Source organism: Protomyctophum bolini (genome assembly GCF_963924005.1).
Source record: "Protomyctophum bolini genome assembly, chromosome: 21".
NCBI classification, from domain to species: Eukaryota; Metazoa; Chordata; class Actinopteri; order Myctophiformes; family Myctophidae; genus Protomyctophum; species Protomyctophum bolini.
Genome location: NC_137882.1, coordinates 30,460,767 through 30,480,696, shown reverse-complemented (window position 1 = coordinate 30,480,696; position 19,930 = coordinate 30,460,767). Strand labels below are relative to the sequence as shown.

The window sequence follows — 19,930 nt, the reverse complement described above, 5'->3', positions numbered from 1 at the left end:
CCTCTCCGCCCCCCTCAGAGAAAGGGACTGTTCTTTTTTTTTTTCCTTTACAAGTTCACAGCATCTCAGCCATAGCAACGCTGCCAGTGCCAACGCACGCAACTTCTTCTCCTTTTATAACTATTTGTTTATAGTTTATATAAAATGTTATTTATAATAAGACTATCACTGCATGTATGTACTGAGGGGATGGACAACAACATGTATTCTCTGCTGCAAAAGGAGAGGAGACTGGAGCAACACGGACATTTAGAGCCTTTTATTAAGGTGCTGAGTATACAAAACGACTAACGTTTGGACCTTGCGGTCTTCATCAGAGTCCACTCTGATGAAGACCGTCCGCAAGGTCGAAACGTAAAAGGCTCTAAATGTCCGTGTTGCTCCAGTCTCCTCTCCTTTTGCAACTTTGATGTCCCTGCACCTGTGAAGCCCCGGATCAGCCGTTTTAGGCTTGAGGCGCGTTGGTAGACTCCCTTTGTAACATGTATTCTCTATTCAACGTCATCGTACGAGCAACAGTTGGTAAACAAATAAGGCACGTTCGGAAATACCGCACCGGAGCGCACTCGCCTATTAGTTCGCATTGCACAGTGCCAGTGGGCTCAGTGCGCTATTTCCGAACGCGCCTATGAAACTCCTGCAATATCTCACCCCACGACCACGTCGACATAAACTTGTGTAATGTCATCGTCATCGATATCATACTCAATGACTATAGCCTATCATTATTCGCCATACTTTTAACGTGGATTATATCACACGAGCGTTGGCTGCGTTGCTATTCCACTGTATCGCATTACAAGAACAATAATGAGCACATGCAATCTACAACAGCTGGTGCACGCCACGAATCAAAGATTAATAATAGTCAAACACACAGCTAATGCGGGTAGTGGCAGTGATTGACTATAAATTAAAAGTAGGCTACCATGAAGCACTTCGCTGCAGGCGATTGATTTTTTATTGTGAGTCCACTCAAATAGTACTGCACAATTTAACACAAATCATTGCAGTATAAATACTTATAGTTGGGATTGGGACACGAATGCTTGGTATTGCTCCTGGGTTCATAAAAGGTTTGGTTGCAAATCCACTCTGAACTTGTCAGAGATTTGAAAAACTTTCTGGGGTGAAATGATGTGCGCACACCAAGAGTCGCTTCTTTGACAACTTGGTTGGAACGTTACCGTCAAAAATAAAATGCATCCACCTAGAGCGTGAATCTTCATCTAGGCCAGTTGGTGGAAAGTGCAAGGACTTGTGTTGATTGACACAGCCGACAACGGAGAAGATTGCTTTTTCTCTAGAAGCCATTATTATTATTATTATACTGAAACAAAGTCGCGGTCAGAATGAGGAAGAAGAGAGGAGAGCATCAGGTGGAGGAGAGGAGAGGGGCGGGGATGAGGAGGAGGGGGGCGGGTAGTAGAATTGGTAAGCAGGGAGCAGAGGAGAGGGGGCGGGGTTTAGCGTTACATTACGTAGGCCTCCGCCGTCCAAACCACGAGTCATATTTGCATAATTATTCACAAAAGTCCAGACAGCGGAGAATACACTGAATGTTCAAATTTGGGGTTTTTTTGGTGAAATTGATGTCAAGAAAAGCCAAAGAACACAAAATATCTACAAAAATGTGTTTTAAATGTCACAATCCCTTTAAAAATGTCCACAGAGACTGCCTGTTGAAGGTACAGTGGGACCCAGCTAACATTTCCCCGCTAGCTATACCGCCTCCCGCTGTCTATTTCACAGCGTAGCACGCCCGGCGTGGCCCGGACTTTCCCCCGCTGTCCTCTCGCTCAGTTAGATTTTCATGCCTCTGTGAATTTACAGCGATTCACGCTGAAGTGAGGCTTTCCTCCCCCACCCGCCCCTCTCTCTCTCTCTCTCTGACAAGGATGTGCGTCGTCGTATGTTTATTACTCTATGGTGTACATACTGTACTCATAGGCATACATGGAGATCAGGTTGTCCAGAGTCACAGATTCCGCCCGCCCGCTATGCCCATAAATGGTGATATGCATATTATGTGACCGACCGACTCTAGTAATACAAGGATGCTTATTTGGCATAAGGGATAATAAGGCTCTATTCAAGATAGTGCCCCGAGTCTGCAGTGCCTCATGCACGTGGAATAATCTCAGACCTTACAGATCGTTACAAGCTATAACAGCAACTCCATACAATAGTCAAAAGTAGCAATTGCGCACGGGAGGCGATCCAACTGAATTGAAAGATTTGATCGGAAAATATGTTTGTCTTGTGTGTTTTGATTGATATATGTATTAACAGTTTGTAGAATGAACAGTACATTTCAAGCACAAAGACTGTTAACTGTGAGTGGACGACCCAATTAAGCGTTACACTTGTTTACACATCGTCCGCATTGTTCAATTCATCAAAACATTTAGAGACATACAAATAGACACTTCTATGTAGTTAAAGAAAAGAAAAGACTCATTTATTCAGTTGCATTATGCCACTTAGAAAACGAAGAAAAGGCAAGTTTAAGTTTCATCAACGTATTAAACTCCAGTAAAAACTAAATATGAAGTGGTGAATGACCAACCTAATAATCGTAAACTCACACAAATGCAATCAGGTTAATTTGCACACAAATTTTGGGTGGCAATCTAAAGCCCTGTGCAGGATAGGAAATTCAAAATAGAGTTTTTCTAATATACCCCGGACAAGTGGACATTTTCTGACCCTGGACTACAACAATGGCATCCTTTGCTATATAAAAATGAATAGATATGAATAAACATAAATAACAAAACAAACAGAACATTGAGGAATGAAAAAAAAACTGCTGGCAGATCCTGCCTCCAAAAGACGAGTCTTAACTGAGGCCTCTGTTGAAAGGAGCAGTATGAATCTCCTTAATATTTCTGCTTTTCTATTCACGTCCCAGCAAACAGAAAAGTGAGCTAATTTATAGTAGCTTCTTCCCCCTTCTTTTTCCAGTGTGGATATGCTGATGTCTCTTCAGGGAACCCCGCTCTTTGAAACTCTTGTCACAATGTTTACATTGAAAATGTTTTTCTCCAGTGTGGATATGTTGGTGTGCCTTCAGGTAATGCGACGCACTGAAACTCTTGTCACAATGTTTACACTGGAAAGGTTTTACTCCAGTGTGGATATGTTGGTGTGCCTTCAGGGAACGCAACGTTGTGAAACTCTTGCTACAATGTTTACATTGAAAATGTTTTTCTCCAGTGTGGACAAGCTGATGTGTTTTCAGATTACTTGACTTGCTGAAACGCTTGTCACAATGTTTACAGTGAAAAAGTTTTTCTCCCGTGTGGATATGTTGGTGTGCCTTCAGGGAACCCGCCGCTTTGAAACTCTTGTCACAATGTTTACATTGGAAATGTTTTTCTCCAGTGTGGACAAGCTGATGTGTTTTCAGATTACTTGACTTGCTGAAACGCTTGTCACAATGTTTACAGTGAAAAAGTTTTTCTCCCGTGTGGATACGTTGGTGTGCCTTCAGGGAACGCAACATAGTGAAACTCTTGCTACAATGTTTACAGTGAAAAGGTTTTTCTCCCGTGTGGATACGTTCATGTGACTTCAGGGATTTCGCCGCTTTGAAACTCTTGTCACAATGTTTACATTGGAAATGTTTTTCTCCAGTGTGGACAAGCTGATGTGTTTTCAGATTACTTGACTGGCTGAAACTCTTGTCACAATGTTTACAGTGAAATGTTTTTTCTCCCGTGTGGATATGTTGGTGTGCCTTCAGGGAACCCGCCGCTTTGAAACTCTTGTCACAATGTTTACATTGGAAATGTTTTTCTCCAGTGTGGACAAGCTGATGTGTTTTCAGATTACTTGACTTGCTGAAACGCTTGTCACAATGTTTACAGTGAAAAAGTTTTTCTCCCGTGTGGATACGTTGGTGTGCCTTCAGGGAACGCAACATTGTGAAACTCTTGCTACAATGTTTACAGTGAAAAGGTTTTTCTCCCGTGTGGATACGTTCATGTGACTTCAGGGATTTCGCCGCTTTGAAACTCTTGTCACAATGTTTACATTGGAAATGTTTTTCAGATTACTTGACTGGCTGAAACTCTTGTCACAATGTTTACAGTGAAATGTTTTTTCTCCCGTGTGGATATGTTGGTGTGCCTTCAGGGAACCCGCCGCTTTGAAACTCTTGTCACAATGTTTACATTGGAAATGTTTTTCTCCAGTGTGGACAAGCTGATGTGTTTTCAGATTACTTGACTGGCTGAAACTCTTGTCACAATGTTTACAGTGAAAAAGTTTTTCTCCCGTGTGGATATGTTGGTGTGCCTTCAGGGAACGCGACGCACTGAAACTCTTGTCACAATGTTTACATTGGAAATGTTTTTCTCCAGTGTGGACAAGCTGATGTGTTTTCAGATTACTTGACTGGCTGAAACTCTTGTCACAATGTTTACAGTGAAAAAGTTTTTCTCCCGTGTGGATATGTTGGTGTGCCTTCAGGGAACGCGACGCACTGAAACTCTTGTCACAATGTTTACATTGGAAATATTTTTCTACAGTGTGGACAAGCTGATGTGTTTTCAGATGACTTGACTGGCTGAAACTCTTGTCACAATGTTTACAGTGAAAAGTTTTTTCTCCAGTGTGGATACGTTGGTGTGCCTTCAGGGAACCTGCCGCTTTGAAACTCTTGTTACAATGTTTACAGTGAAAAGGTTTCTCTCCAGTGTGGATACGTTCATGTAACTTCAGGGAACCCGCCGCTTTGAAACTCTTGTTACAATGTTTACATTGGAAATGTTTTTCTCCAGTGTGGACAAGCTGATGTGTTTTCAGATTACTTGACTGGCTGAAACTCTTGCTACAATGTTCACACTGGAAAGGTTTTTCTCCATTGTGAACACTCTGATGTCTGATCAGATTAGTTGACCTAGTGAAACTCTTCTTACAATGTTTACAGTGGAAACTCTTGTAAGGCTGTTCTTCATCAATGTGTTCACTGGTCTCCTCCCAATCATCACTGTCTTTAGTGACTTCATTGTCAGATTCAAGTTCAACTTCGACTACAGAGCAGTGGGAAGAGGTCTCCTCCCAATCATCACTGTCTTTAGTGACTTCAGAGTCAGATTCAAGTTCAACTTTGACTTCAGAGCAGTGGGAAGAGATGTATTCTTCTTCATCATCATCATTTTCTTCTTCACCTTTCACTGCTAGTAATGTCAACATTGACCCATCAGGATGCTCTGGTTTTTGAAGATCTCCCTGTTCCTCTTTAAGCTCCTCCTGTTCATGTTTAATGTGTGGAGGCTCTGGTTCCTCCTGGAGCAGACTGGGGCTCCTCTCCCGTTTAATAGAATCCTCCTCTTTACACACATCCATGTGCAGGATGTCTAGGAGCAGAAAAAATGCATAATAGTTAATACTAGATTCCTAAAATGTAAAACTATTCTTCCAGTCCTTGTTCCATGTAGAAAATGAGGCACCTTCAAAGTTTTAACAACAGATCAGCACCTTAAATATTGTGAGTAGTAATTAGAATTGCTATGTTTAGTTACTTCTTCCATTTGAGTCATGAAACTATGTAAAAACACAATACTTCACACGCAGGCTCCGATCTTGTCTGCATGTAGGTAGTCCGCCAGACCGATTTAGCCTCAGTACATCACCAAGACACAATTTGCCAGCGCCTAGACTACTCGTCAGTAAAATATAGGCTACCACAGTGCATAATTTAGCTAGTGCTTTCCCATCATGTATAGCTATGTATCGGCAACTCATAACACGAGTGAACACTCACAGGAGAGCGTGCACTGGGGCTTGACAATTACATTATGAACATGCAAGATATGAATCTCATCACAAAATGGAACAATACAGCCTGCTATATAGGCTGACACTCACAGTATATAAGTATATTTTTTTTTACTTGATTGGGTTTTAGACTAGTGCTATTCTATTTAGAAAAGCCTCCTGTGGATAAGTGTTGAAAAGTAGCACTATACACTTTAAGCATATTCATGTCAAATGAATAAACAGAATGAAACAGAAGAGTAATTCCTGCACACTTCCAAGTGCTTAAAGGAGAATTCCATACTAAAAGGCTTTCTTACCTTTCTTTGTAGTTGTTACGTCCCCATCAAAGAGGTCCAGGTGTTATTTTGTGCAAAAGCTCCTTATTGGCTATTTCCACTACCATAAGTCCTAAATGAATTGCATTGCATTGAATGGGATGTATGGGGTGTTGTGCTAATTCGCTTATTTCAATCGCTCAACATTAATTATTTTTTTATATATCCTCTCTTCATAATGTAAATAATAACCCAAGCGGCACACTTTACTACTCATTTCGATGGAAATAAGCGAATTAGCACAACACCCCATACATCCCATTCAATTCAATGCAATTTATTTAGGGCTTATGGTAGAGGAAATAGCCAATAAGGAGCTTTTGCACAAAATAACACCTGGACCTCTTTGATGGGGACGTAACAACTACAAAGAAAGGTAAGAAAGCCTTTTAGTATGGAATTCTCCTTTAATATCTTGTTTCAATTGCAGCTCATTGCAATGTTTTGTGAGCTTATGTAGATCAGGGGCGCCCAAAAGGTACCAGTAGATCACAAAGGCTATGCTGGTAGATCACATGACATTCCCCTAAAAATATACAATCTAAATATATTTTTTAAACTATTGCCACTTGACTTGTTGACTTGATTGACATCAAAAAGGGCTTATGCAATACTTTGTTTTCAAGAGTGTTTCGCACAAACAGCTGTAGTATAGCATTACAAAGTTATACAAGAAAACAACTTCATTTCCACCCCTCTATTTCCCATTCCAAGTGTGTTTGTCTTTTAAAACACCATCGCCGCTATTCCAAAGCCCCCTCAGGTATTTAAAAAAAAAAACTATTTTCAGCAATGGGATAATCTGTTTGATGGGTAGATCGTGTTGAGCTGGTCATTTTGAAAGTAGCTCTCAAGTCCAAAATGTGTGGGCACCCCTGTTGTAGATCGACTATGTATAAGGCATCTGTTCCCCCCACAATATAGGGATGCTAGGGTTCAAATGGTTAAACCTCGAAAAATACAGGCAAATTTATCTGTGTTATCTCACTTTCTAGTCTAGTCTTTCTAGACACCTCGGGCTGTATTTTGAGTGTCTTAAGTACCAGGTCTTATTACCTAACTTGAGTAAACTAAAGACCTGGAGGCGTGATCAATGCCATTTGGCTATTCTGAGTGGCCAAAGAGCATTGTTCACGCCTCCAGGTCTTTAGTTTACTCAAGTTAGGTAATAAGACCTGGTACTTAAGACACGCAAAATACAGCCCCTCGTCTCCTACAGAGAGACACCATGAAATCTGTTTGACAAGGTCTGTTTCACAAGGTGAACTTATATGGTCCAGTTTTCTTTCGCATTGCATTTGTGCAAAATCCAAAGTGCTTTTGGATATGTTAATAAGAAAATAAACATTAAATAGAATATATTACAAAATGAAATTTGATGGATATTCCAATGATTGATTTACATAATTGGGATATTATCAGTGTCATTATTAGTAGCCCTACAGAACAAATCATTTAAAGAAAGGAAGAGCATGAAACTTACTGAGGTGTGGGTGGTCTTCAGGTTTAATATAAATGTCTTCAGGCTCCTGTTTAATATAAATGTCTCCGGGTTCCTCTTTAATAGAAATGTCTTCAGGGTCCTGTTTAATAGAAATGTCTTCAGGTTCCTGTTTAGAGTCTGGAGAGTTCATCTTCACCTGCAGTCTGGACTCCACACACTGGCCTGAAATCAAGTGAATAAGGAAGGACTTTAGTAACTCGAGAGCTAGTGGTGTTAGCATGCTTACATGCTTCTTAAAAGGATCCCTGGCTAATGAGACAAATATGCCTTAAAACATTTTACTTGCTAACTAATATAATAATAACTAAAATAAATAAATAAAAGCACCTCAAATATTTTATTTCTTTCACTCGATAGGGACTTCTCCTGTGGCAAGTTGATGATGTGATATGTCCATGTGTGGTCCAGCCCTATGGAATTATGGAATGCACGTTGCTAATAACAAATAAAATATTGCTTTAGAAATAATTAAGTTTAGAAAATATTACGTTATTTTGTATTAGCACATGCATCCCATAGGGCTAGACCACACATGGGCATATGACATCAACCTGCGACAGGAGCAGTCCCTATTGAGTGAAAGATTCGCAATTTATAAAATAAAAAATATGTATTCATTAGCCAGGGATCCTTTTAAAGCATAATTCAAATTATATATATATATATATATATATATCAAATGGTTAAACCTCGAAAAATACAGGCAAATTTATCTGTGTTATCTCACTTTCTAGTCTAGTGTTTTAAGTACCAGGTCTTATTACCTAACTTGAGTAAACTAAAGACCTGGAGGCGTGATCAATGCCATTTGGCTATTCTGAGTGGCCAAAGAGCATTGTTCACGCCTCCAGGTCTTTAGTTTACTCAAGTTAGGTAATAAGACCTGGTACTTAAGACACGCAAAATACAGCCCCTCGTCTCCTACAGAGAGACACCATGAAATCTGTTTGACAAGGTCTGTTTCACAAGGTGAACTTATATGGTCCAGTTTTCTTTCGCATTGCATTTGTGCAAAATCCAAAGTGCTTTTGGATATGGTAATAAGAAAATAAACATTAAATAGAATATATTATTTCAAAATGAAATTTGATGGATATTCCAATGATTGATTTACATAATTGGGATATTATCAGTGTCATTATTAGTAGCCCTACAGAACAGATCATTTAAAGAAAGGAAGAGCATGAAACTTACTGAGGTGTGGGTGGTCTTCAGGTTTAATATAAATGTCTTCAGGCTCCTGTTTAATAGAAATGTCTCCGGGTTCCTCTTTAATAGAAATGTCTTCAGGGTCCTGTTTAGAGTCTGGAGAGTTCATCTTCACCTGCAGTCTGGACTCCACACACTGGCCTGAAATCAAGTGAATAAGGAAGGACTTTAGTAACTCGGGAGCTAGTGGTGTTAGCATGCTTACATGCTTCTTAACCCATTCTGACCTGAGATCAGATTCATACGAGGTTTCCACTGGACACACACTGGTCTGATCAACCCATTCTGACCTGAGATCAGATTCTAAAAAATGTCAGTAGTTTCTTCGATTTTTCAAAAATAGCAGACCTACAAGCTCGTAGCGCGCCACTCGGTGGCGCGCTATGAGCTTGTAGATCTGCTATTTTTCAATAGCTAAAGCATAACATGATGCTAAACACCAAAACGGGTTCCCGTACAGAATGGGTTAAAAGGATCCCTGGCTAATGAGACAAATATGCCTTAAAACATCTTACTTGCCCTCTATAACTAAAATAAATAAATAAAAGCACCTTAAATATTTTATTTCTTTCACTCGATAGGGACTTCTCCTGTGGCAAGTTGATGATGTCCATGTGTGGTCCAGCCCTATGGAATTATGGAATGCACGTTGCTAATAACAAATGTACAAAATATTGCTTTAGAAATAATTAAGTTTAGAAAAGTACTTTAGAAAGTATATTACGTTATTTTGTATTGGCACATGCATTCCATAATTCCATAGGGCTAGACCACACATGGGCATATGACATCAACCTGTGACAGGAGCAGTCCCTCTTGAGTGAAAGATTCGCAATTTATAAAAGAAAAAATCACACCTGTGTGAACCAAGTGGTGCAATTCCCCCCCCCCCCCCCCCCCTCCTCTCTCTCTCTCGACACAGCACTACCCCTCTCTCTGTTTCTGGCGCCCCCTTCTGGTATAAATCAGTAACATACTCAGGCTCATGTGCACACACAGGTACACACACACCTACACAGGTACGTACACGGACATTGCTGGTTGTAGGAGTGGTTGCACCACTCAAAAATATGTATTCATTAGCCAGGGATCCTTTTAAAGCATAATTCAAATTATATATATATATATAGTCTTAAAGCATAATTAAAATTAGATATTATATTCCACTAATTGTCGACGAGCTCGACCCAGCTAGACTCCATTTCTACCAGTGCAGGGATAGCTTTCCTCGGAACCTCATCTCGAAGCTAAAGCGTAGCGGCATAGATATAGAGGTTCCAAACGGAGCTTATAGCTGAAACTATAACTCTCTCTCATATACTGTATATGTGTAGCCACTGCATAGTACAACACACTGATGTAACGTCAGGGTTACATTAATAACAGTGCCATCAACAAGATGCAACCACACACATAGTATTACTGCTGTTGCTGCTGCCAGTACAACTAACTGGTTGTTTAAGATCACATTTAGTGGGTGGGGGATTCAGATTTCAAGTTTCAAATTGCAGCCGTCCGTAGGTGCCCTTTGAGAGAGACTGCAAGAATCTCAGGAAAAAAAATAAGGAAACTATCAAACCAAAAACACAGAGACCCAGACAACCACAACACACGTCTCCAATATGGGGAAACACTGAAACAATACAAGAACACGGTAAGAGGAAAAAAAGAGATCAACATGTTAGAAACCAACTGCAAGATATTGAGGATTCCATACAGACAAACAGCTTCTGGGAAAACTGGAACAGACTTAATAAACTAAAACAGGACGAAGTACCCATCCAAAATGGAGATATATGGGTGAACCATTTTTCTAGCCTCTTTGGCCCAATCGAGAAGAACAAAGAGCAAAAACAAATAAAAGATAAACTACAAAACCTAGAGTCAGCCATAAAAGACTACCAGAATCCACTAGATTCCCAAATCAACCTAAAAGACAAAATAAAAACACTTAAAACCAAGAAGGCCTGTGGGGCAGACGGAATTCTAAATGAAATGATAAAATGCACCGACCTCAAATTCCAACTGGCCATATTAAAACTCCTAAATATCGTGCTCAGCTCTGGGATTTTCCCCAGCACATGGAATCAAGGGCTGATAACGCCACTCCACAAAAGTGGAGACAAATATGACCCAAATAACTACCGCGGGATTTGTGTAAACAGCAACCTCGGAAAGATCCTCTGCATGATCCTCAACCACAGAATTCAAAATGTCCTCACAGAAAGCAATGTCCTGAGCAAATCACAAATTGGCTTTCTACCAAAATATTTCACAACAGACCACACTCTAACACCCTAATTGACAACCAAAAAAACAAAAGCTAATTATTCTCCTGCTTTGTCAACTTCAAAAAAGCATTCAATTCAATTTGGCATGAGGGTCTGATGTACAAACTGTTGGAAAGTGGCATTGGGGGGAAAACCTATGACATCATAAAATCAATGTACACTAACAACAAATGCGCAGTTAAAATAGGCGAAAAGCACACAGACTTTTCCCCCCAAAGCCTCCTGCATTATGTGCAAATTCGAAACAGGTGATACGCAGGGCCGTTCAGTGACATACGACGAGTGATTCCAAACTCCAGCACTTAAAATAATCACCTGCACAGAATATATTGACAGAAAGTAGCGATCATAACATGTCTACGGTGGATTTTTATGAAAAACAAGCTCGGCAGATTGAAAGAGGATAATTCAAGCTTGGACTATACAGCTGCAATGTTGGTGAGTTTAACATTGTTTAAGACAAGCAGATCGCAAACCAAATTGGATGAGTGGGGAGTCAATGGAGGGTATTGCAACTCTAGATTCATCCCATTATAAAAAAATCTAGAGTTGCAAATTGCGGCTATAGTGTAGAGCTCTGGTGTACAGATATGTCCCATAGGAATGCATTTTGTGGTGGGTTTTTTCGGCCCTCACCACCCGTATGCGTGATTGCGTGATGATATTTTGTTATCACTGCTGCTGTAATATCCTTTACACAGTAACATAATGTAACAATACACTGGAATGGATAAACGGGTAAGTAAAACAGTTGAGTACGAAACAAACAGTATCAAACATCAAGCATGTACTCAAATGCAGCAAATCAAACATTTAGGTACCAGAAAGGCATGACAAAGTAGCACATGTCAAACAAACAAAAGCACAGAACTCCAAATACACCACTCTTTCAATGAAACATAACATTTACAATGTGTTCGGAAAAGTTCTACATGCCTACTTACAATCTTTGACTCACTCAGCACAAACAAGCCTGACCGTCAAATGAAGCTGCATGGCTTCTCATACTGAATTCACACTGAGTGACTGAGACTAAAGTACCTGCACAGCAGCACTGCAGCAGATTATCCCTTGATTGCTAACACTCAATAGGCAGCACCTGGAGTCTAAATGAGCAATTAACAGGAATAACAAGAAACAAAACCCCTATAGGGTGCTAAACACTAACAGCACTGAGGCCAGAACAGTTTTCATTTAGTTTTGAGTCACATGTTTATAGTCTAATAAACAGTCATGTTGTAGTGTTAGTCTAGTTTTAGGGTAGTTGTATTTATACAATGTAGTTTCAGGAGTGGAGACCACCCATCTGCTTATCACTGCCACTCTGTTCTCAACCACCTCCTGCCTCCACTCAACGGCCACCCTCCATTCACAATCACCCGTATCCACTAGACCTGCCTCCTCTCACCACAGCCAATCCCTGGTGCAATCACCACAGTATAAATACACCTGCGATCTCTCAACCAAGTTGTTTGTCCTGCTTCACAGCAGACCAAACATGGGTTGTGAGTATTGCACTTGTAGATCGGCTATTTTCGCTATTCTTCAAATTTGCCATCCTCCACCCCAACCTCCTCCTTCCGCCTCGATTCTCTAGGAATACAGGGGGGGGGGGGGGGGGGGGGGGGGGGGGGGGGCCTGAGTCTCGCCCTACTTTGGGTTCCTCACTCCATTCCAATTTCGTCTCATTCTGTTTCAATAAACTGTTAACTTAAGTAGAGGTGTGGTCTCTGGACTAGTGAAGTCAACTATATACAGTATCATGAGATTTTAGTCGACTAAATCTACAGTTTATTAAGTCTACTAAAAATGTATTTTGGTGGTGGGCCTTGATGCTGCAGCGTGACGCGTTGTGAGCTTGTATAGATCTGCTATTTTCAGCATGCAACCAAGTGTAAAATGACTTGTACTGGATCACTTGTCCAGTATAAGTCTCTCTTGTTTTTGAGTGGTGCAACCACTCCAAGGAACAGCAATGTCTGTGTTCACCTATGTACCTTGAGCACCAGTATATGACTATGAGTACCAGTAGGGGCGCTGTTGTGCCAGAAACACAGAGAGAGAGAGAGAGAGATAGTATTAGTGCTGCACTGTTGCCTGGTAATGAGAGATTTGTTGAAATGTGTCGACGAAAATGTCAGTTATACTTTAGCCTTAGTTTTAGTCATCATAGCTTGGTTTTTATTTAGTTTCAATTTAGTTTTCGTCAGTGAAAAAAGGTAGTTGACGGACATTTTTCGTCACGTTATTAGTCCTTCAAGCTTGGGAAAGCAGTTGTTTGTTTGTTTTTTGGTCATGCAATCGATGTGTCACCCCGGGAACCACTGACCCATAGGTTAATGAACAGCGCCCTCTGGGGGCTTTGGGGAAGAAGACATCGAAGACTCTCTCTCGCTCTCTCTAGGCGTGCGTGTGTGTGCGTGCGCGTGTGTGTTTGCACTGCCATTAATGAAACCCATTTCCACGGTTAGTTTAATGGCAATCCATATACAGTCACAGTCACTGACAGAGAGGAATTAGACTCATTTACGGATGTTACAAAGGGTTTGGACAGTTTAATGGATGAGAATGATAATAGGTCATATTATTATAGCAAATGAAGCAGGAGACGAATAATGTTCTATTTTTACATCGTACGATATTATGTATAGCCACTAAGCTTTAGCACATGTTCAGTGTGTGTGTGTGTGTGTGTGTGTGTGTGTGTGTGTGTGTGTGTGTGCGTGTGTGCGTGTGCGTGTGGCCTCTGGTGACAGTGCATTAGAGGGGGTCCGGTAGTGTCAATGGGAATGGCTTATCACACTGAACCAGAGACACGCGCACACACATAGGCTACACACAGTGAGATATTGCACAACCGGAACCATGGCAACCTCCTCGCTCACTGTCCCGTTGCTTCTGTCCTTATAAGGACCTCCTCTCCTCTCCTCTCCTCTCATCTCCTCTCCTCTCCTCTTTTCGTAACCTTGCCTCTGCTCTCCTCCTCATTTGCCGTTATTTATTTGTAACCTTGCCTCTCCTCTCAGCCTCTTCAAACTTGAGAGATTAAATGCGAGTATAATAGCATCGTACCAGCCGTTCCGCCAGAGATTAGCAAAGAATGGACACACACACAGAGAGAGAGAGAGAGAGAGAGAGACTCTTTAGTCTTCCACCACGTTCCCATCATTACGATCTGTCTTTGCTTCATTCTAAAGCCATTAGAGAATAGAAGGTCAATTTAAAGTGTATTAGAAATCATGTCCCACGTCATGATGAGACACGCTACCGTCTCCCTAACAACCCTTTGGGCTGTTCTCTTCTGAACACACAGCTCTGGCTGTGAATTATAAGGCAGGTTTGCATTAATTGCAATTAATTATATTATGTTCTGTTGTAACAATAGGGCCTATAATGTTTTATTTCAACAGCCAACTACTGGAACTCCGCCTCCTTCACCACTCCGTCCTCCTACCTGCACTTTGACACCTTCCATGGAGAGACCAGCGCCGACATCTCCTTCTACTTCAAGACCAGCGCCCCCTATGGGGTGTTCCTGGAGAACCTGGGCAACACAGACTTCATACGCCTGGAGCTGAAATGTAAGGCCGAGCTCTCTCTCTCTCTCTCTCTCTCTCTCTCTCTCTCTCGTGCAGTTTAATCCAGCAGTGAGCCTGATGGCCACACTGAGACACACACACACAGTCGGGCACAGCATGAGTCAGCATTTCCATTCTCCACCTGGCGCGCAGCATGCAACGATGCCTCCTTCAAGACAGAATATTATTGGAGAGTGCAATAATTTCACCCATTGTGAAACACACTTTATTCAAGTATAGTTCTCCCTGCTTAATGCCGCTAAATAAAGTGTCTGTGCGCGCGTGCAAGTGTGCGTGCGTGCGTGCGTGCATCCGTGCGTGTGATAATAGGTGCCTGGTTTACTATTATGATCTAAATGACTGTCTCTACGTTTCTATGTTCTACTGTTAGACTGATTATAGGTTCTCGGTTTACTTATGATTCACGATGACTATTTCGATGCATTCGATGTATGTGTTGTTCTTGCTTACTGTACATCACTCTGGATTAAGAGCTATATTATGCCAGATGCCTGCATACTTCCAATCGCCTGACTGCAGACTGGCATCACGACAGGGTGTTTGTGTGTACAGTACGTGTGGGAGGGAGATCTTCTCTATTGAATTTATGTTCGGAGCAACATCTTGGCTTCCCTGTTTGTTTGCATCGGTACTAAGCAGTTTATTCAGCGAGACCATGAAGTCACTGCATTACACAAGGGTGGCATTATGGCACAGCCGCACAAACACACACACACGCGCTCGCACACGCGCACATGCACACGCACGCATGCACTATAGGGCTGGGATGATTATGGGTACACTCACAATATACGATATCTGTGGCGATAATGATAATATCATGCTATTCAATATATTGTGATATTCAATACATTGCAAGAGATTGTATATCAATGATATATCACGATATCTGTAACTGAAAATGGAAAATAATAACTATGAAAGGCAAAAATCTGAAAATGTATTCCAAAATCTTACAAGATTTTTTTGTGTCCCAAACTGGCCAATTAATAAGTACATGTATCTTGCTATACAGAAATAACACTCTATATGAAATCAATATGAAGGCCATTAGGGGCTTAAAGGATGTTGCGGGTTGAAACTTGTGTCTCTCTCTACTCTCTCGTCGAACTTTAAACATTTAAACAAGAGTTAGTGAGCTGGTCCCTCGACGCAATTGACAAAAACTTTTCTCTGCTGGATACATAATGGATCAGGTCTTCTGCTAATTGGCTCGGGCGCATTGGCCTGGTTTATCGGAAGCGTTGAGGAGACGGGTCACGGGGGCACTCCATGGAGCTCCAAAGCTGCCCGTCATGGTAAATGAACTGTGCAGAGTAAAAGACTTGGCTGTCCAGGACCTCAAGATGGATATCACCTTGGAGCGACTCACCACGGCTGCAAGGAACTTTTACTGAGAGCGAAGATGGACACAAGAGAGGGTGAATAATTGTATCTCCTCGTCCCTAAAACTGGATTCTTGCCACTTGAATTGTAATTAGTGTGGTCCTTAACAGACCCTGCTATAAGGTGCCTTATATCAATCCGGCCTTCTCTCTTTCAGGAGTTTGACCAAATAACTGCCCTGTTCCATTTCATTCATTTACAATTCATAGTGTTTTGTGTGTTTTCTCTGTAAAACTATACTATATTTTCTCTCTCTCTCTCTCTCTCTCTCTCTCTCTCTCCAGCTCCCACAGTCGTGTCGTTCTCGTTCGATGTCGGAAACGGGCCCGTTGAGCTGTCCGTCATCTCGGCCACGCCCCTGAACGACGACCAATGGCACCGGGTGACGGCCGAGCGCAACGTGAAGGAGGCGGTCCTTCAGCTGGACCTGACCAATCGGGTGACTCGCCCTGCGCCCCCGCACGGACACACGCGCCTAGAGCTGTTCAGTCAGCTCTATGTGGGTAAGACACGCGCACGTCGCGCACGTACACACGCACGCACACACCCATACACGTGCACACACACACACACACAGTTGTCATCTTACAATAAATGCACCGTGTGTGTGTGTGTGTTTGTGTGTGTGTGTGTGTGTGTGTGCGTCTGTGCGTGCGTGCGCCCCCCCCCCCCCCACCCCCCTGTCAGGTGAAAAGAAGCAGCTTGGACTCCTCATGCATAGAAGAAAGCATGAGGTCAGTCCGTTGCTCTCCCCAGGTTGACAGAGGAAGTGTAGCGCCCAGGATCACATGAGATAATTGACACTGGGTGAAAAAATGAAAAAATAATATTGAATAAATATTGAATATACAGTAAATATAAATCTCTCTCCCTGTCTCTGCCCTTAACTACCAACATTGTGTGAATATAAAAACATAAAACAAATAAACTGTGGAGACAGCACAGTGCCAGTGTACGTGCCGCGCCGAATGCCACTCGGGGAAGAGATTTATTCCTTCAACTAAAAAGGACAAAGTGGAAATCATGTATTGCCTTGACCCACAACTGGGAATAATATTTATTCATGTGTTTGTGTGCTGAATGCATCGTTGACTGTTGGCTGAGGAGTTTACGAGGATTTGCAGAGGCATGTTGCAAGAGAGAGAGCCTGAATCATTTCCAACATCAAAGCACTGAGGAAGGTCGCAAGGCCGAGACGTTGCTCTCGTTAAAAGTAAACGCTCTGAACCTATAGTGGCGGTGTGCGGGTGTCCCTCCTGTCACCATCGCACCTGCTCCAAATTGCCTACCGGGTGCAGTGCGGAAGTCATCTCTCTACCAACACTTTCTACTCCACTATACATTTCAGGTCCAAATGTTGTACTTTTACTCCACTACATTTACTTGAAAGCTTTAGTCACCGATTTCGTCGTAGATTTTGATTATAATACTACACATACTTCAGCCCTATATACTGTATATATATTTCGGCCAAAATAGCCGATCTACAAGCTCACAATGTGTCGCATCGCGGTGCATTGTGTGCTTGTAGATCGGCTATTTTCAAAATATTTATTATAGATCTTGGACATTCTACACAATGAGTACTTTCTACTTTTGGTACTTTTAAGTACATTTTTATACCAATACATTTGTACTTTTACTTGTAACGTGAGTAGTTCTGCATTGCAGAATTGATACTTTTAAAGTAAAACAATTGATTGATACTTTTTTCCAACACTGGCTACAACAGAGGGGCTGTGGTCAAGTCGTTCTTTGTCTGGAAATGGAACTATTCGTTGTTGTTACAGACAGGGCTTGGACTTGGAAAATGATGATTTCTGTTTTGTCCACATTTTGCTGCACCGCCTCATGCACGATAAATGTTTTATCATGTGACTGCTATCATTCCAGCCATGCTTTTTGCTTAGTTGCATAAATCGCCATGTTTTGGTTTCGTTCAATTATTCATGATTGGAAACTCTAACTTGGTTTTATTTATCATTTTGTGTTTCCCGTCTTTGCATGTTTGTACTTAACTCTGTTGGTTGTCTTTCTTTCTTTCTTTCTTTCTTTCCTTCTTCTGTCATGCATGGGCCTGACGTCGCCTTCATCTCCTTGTGTGTGTGTGTGTGTGTGTGTGTGTGTGTGTGTGTGTGTGTGTGTGTGTGTGCATGTCACACAGGAAAACCTGCCTCACTCACCTGCCATGACAGTAGGTTTTATGTTGTCATCCAGTCCAGTGCTTTGTGATCCAGTCCAGTGCTTAGTGATCCAGTCCAGTGCTTTGTGATCCAGTCCAGTGCTTTGTGATCCAGTCCAGTGCTTTGTGATCCAGTCCAGTGCTTTGTGATCCAGTCCAGTGCGTAGTGATCCAGTCCAGTGCTTAGTGATACAGTCCAGTGCTTTGTGATCCAGTCCAGTGCTTTGTGATCCAGTCCAGTGCTTTGTGAATAATTTCTAGATTGCAGTATACTTTCTGTGCTCTCTCTCTCTCTCTCTCTCTCTCTCTCTCTCTCTCTCTCTCTCTCGCTCTCTCTCTCTCAGCGCTTTGTGCAACAATGGTGTTTTAATGATGTTACTTGTTCAGTTGTTGATGAGACTATGTTTTGGTTTGACTTTCGGGTAAAATGCCCTTGTTTCAAATTACGAATGTTTGATTGAAAACAACTGAAGTGTTGTTTTGTTTTTTTTAAAGTATATCTCTCTCCCCCCTCTCTCTCTCTCTCTCTCTCTCCCCCCCCCCACTCTCTCCCTCTCTCTCTCCCCCCTCCCCCCGCTCTCTCTCTCCCCCCCCTCTCTCTCCCTCTCTCCCCCCCCCTCCCCCCGCTCTCTCTCTCCCCCCCCCCCCCCTCTCTCTCCCTCTCTCTCCCCCCGCTCTCTCTTCCCCCCCCCCCCCCCCAACCCCCCCTCTCTCTCTCTAGGTGCGGCGGGCGGCCAACGGGGCTTCCTGGGTTGCATCCGCGCTCTGAGGCTGAACGGCGTGACCCTTGACCTGGAGGAGAGGTCGAAGGTGACGCCGGGGGTCAAGCCGGGCTGCCAGGGTCACTGCACCAGCTACGGGATGTACTGCCGCAACGGAGGGAAGTGCGTGGAGAAGTACAACGGCTACGCCTGTGACTGCACTGAGACGGCCTACGACGGAGCCTTCTGCACCCGAGGTTTATTTTTAACGTTATTTATCGTGACCTGCATAGGTCAAAGTCAAGGTAGACTTTATTGTCCACAAGGAAATTTGTCTGGGCTTTCACCCCCAGCCACAGCCACACATAAAACATCAATGACGGACACAAATACATTACAGAGGGAGACGCAACGTTACACCATTGCACACGTGATGTGGATAATCTAGCCTCGCACAGTTACTGCTGTTTCAGAGCCTCGTTCAACATCTTAGTTTATGCTGGTACAAACTATTTTTTTAAATCTGATGTACTTCCACTTTGGTTCTTTGTATCTTCTCCCACTCCCAGAGGGCAGAAGTACAAACTCGCCATTTAAAACATGGGTAACATCACTGACGATTTGTTGAGCCTGTTTTAATGTAAGTAAAGTAAGTAGCCTTGCCGAGCCATGAGGCCCATAGGGCAGGAGCCTATCTCCTGTTTCTGTAGCGTGAGGCAGCTTGATGTACAAGTACACCCCCTGGACATGACGCTAGTATGTTGCAGGGACTTACCCCCAATTCAACCCTTGATGCTGAGTGTCAAGCAGGGAGGCATTGGGTCCCATTTTTTTGAGTCTTTGGTATGACCCGGCCAGGGATTGAACCCCAACCTCCCAGTCCTCAGGGCGGACACTCTAATCACAAGGCCACTGAGCTGGTCTGTTTTAATGTAGCCTGCTCATAAATAGACT

At 42.4% G+C, this 19,930-nt stretch overlaps 1 protein-coding gene across 1 annotated transcript in view; it reads left to right on the top strand.

The window, feature by feature from the left end:
* LOC308336483 (contactin-associated protein-like 2) overlaps nucleotides 1-19,930 on the top strand; it is a gene marked incomplete at both ends in the record, with an annotated part of 182,078 nt that overhangs the window by 146,556 nt on the left and 15,592 nt on the right. The window contains 4 exons of the mRNA XM_080793848.1: nucleotides 14,519-14,689; nucleotides 16,378-16,596; nucleotides 18,258-18,287; nucleotides 18,997-19,233. Of these exons, the coding sequence (XP_080649974.1) occupies nucleotides 14,519-14,689; nucleotides 16,378-16,596; nucleotides 18,258-18,287; nucleotides 18,997-19,233 (657 nt within the window). The remainder of the gene's footprint in view (nucleotides 1-14,518; nucleotides 14,690-16,377; nucleotides 16,597-18,257; nucleotides 18,288-18,996; nucleotides 19,234-19,930) is intronic.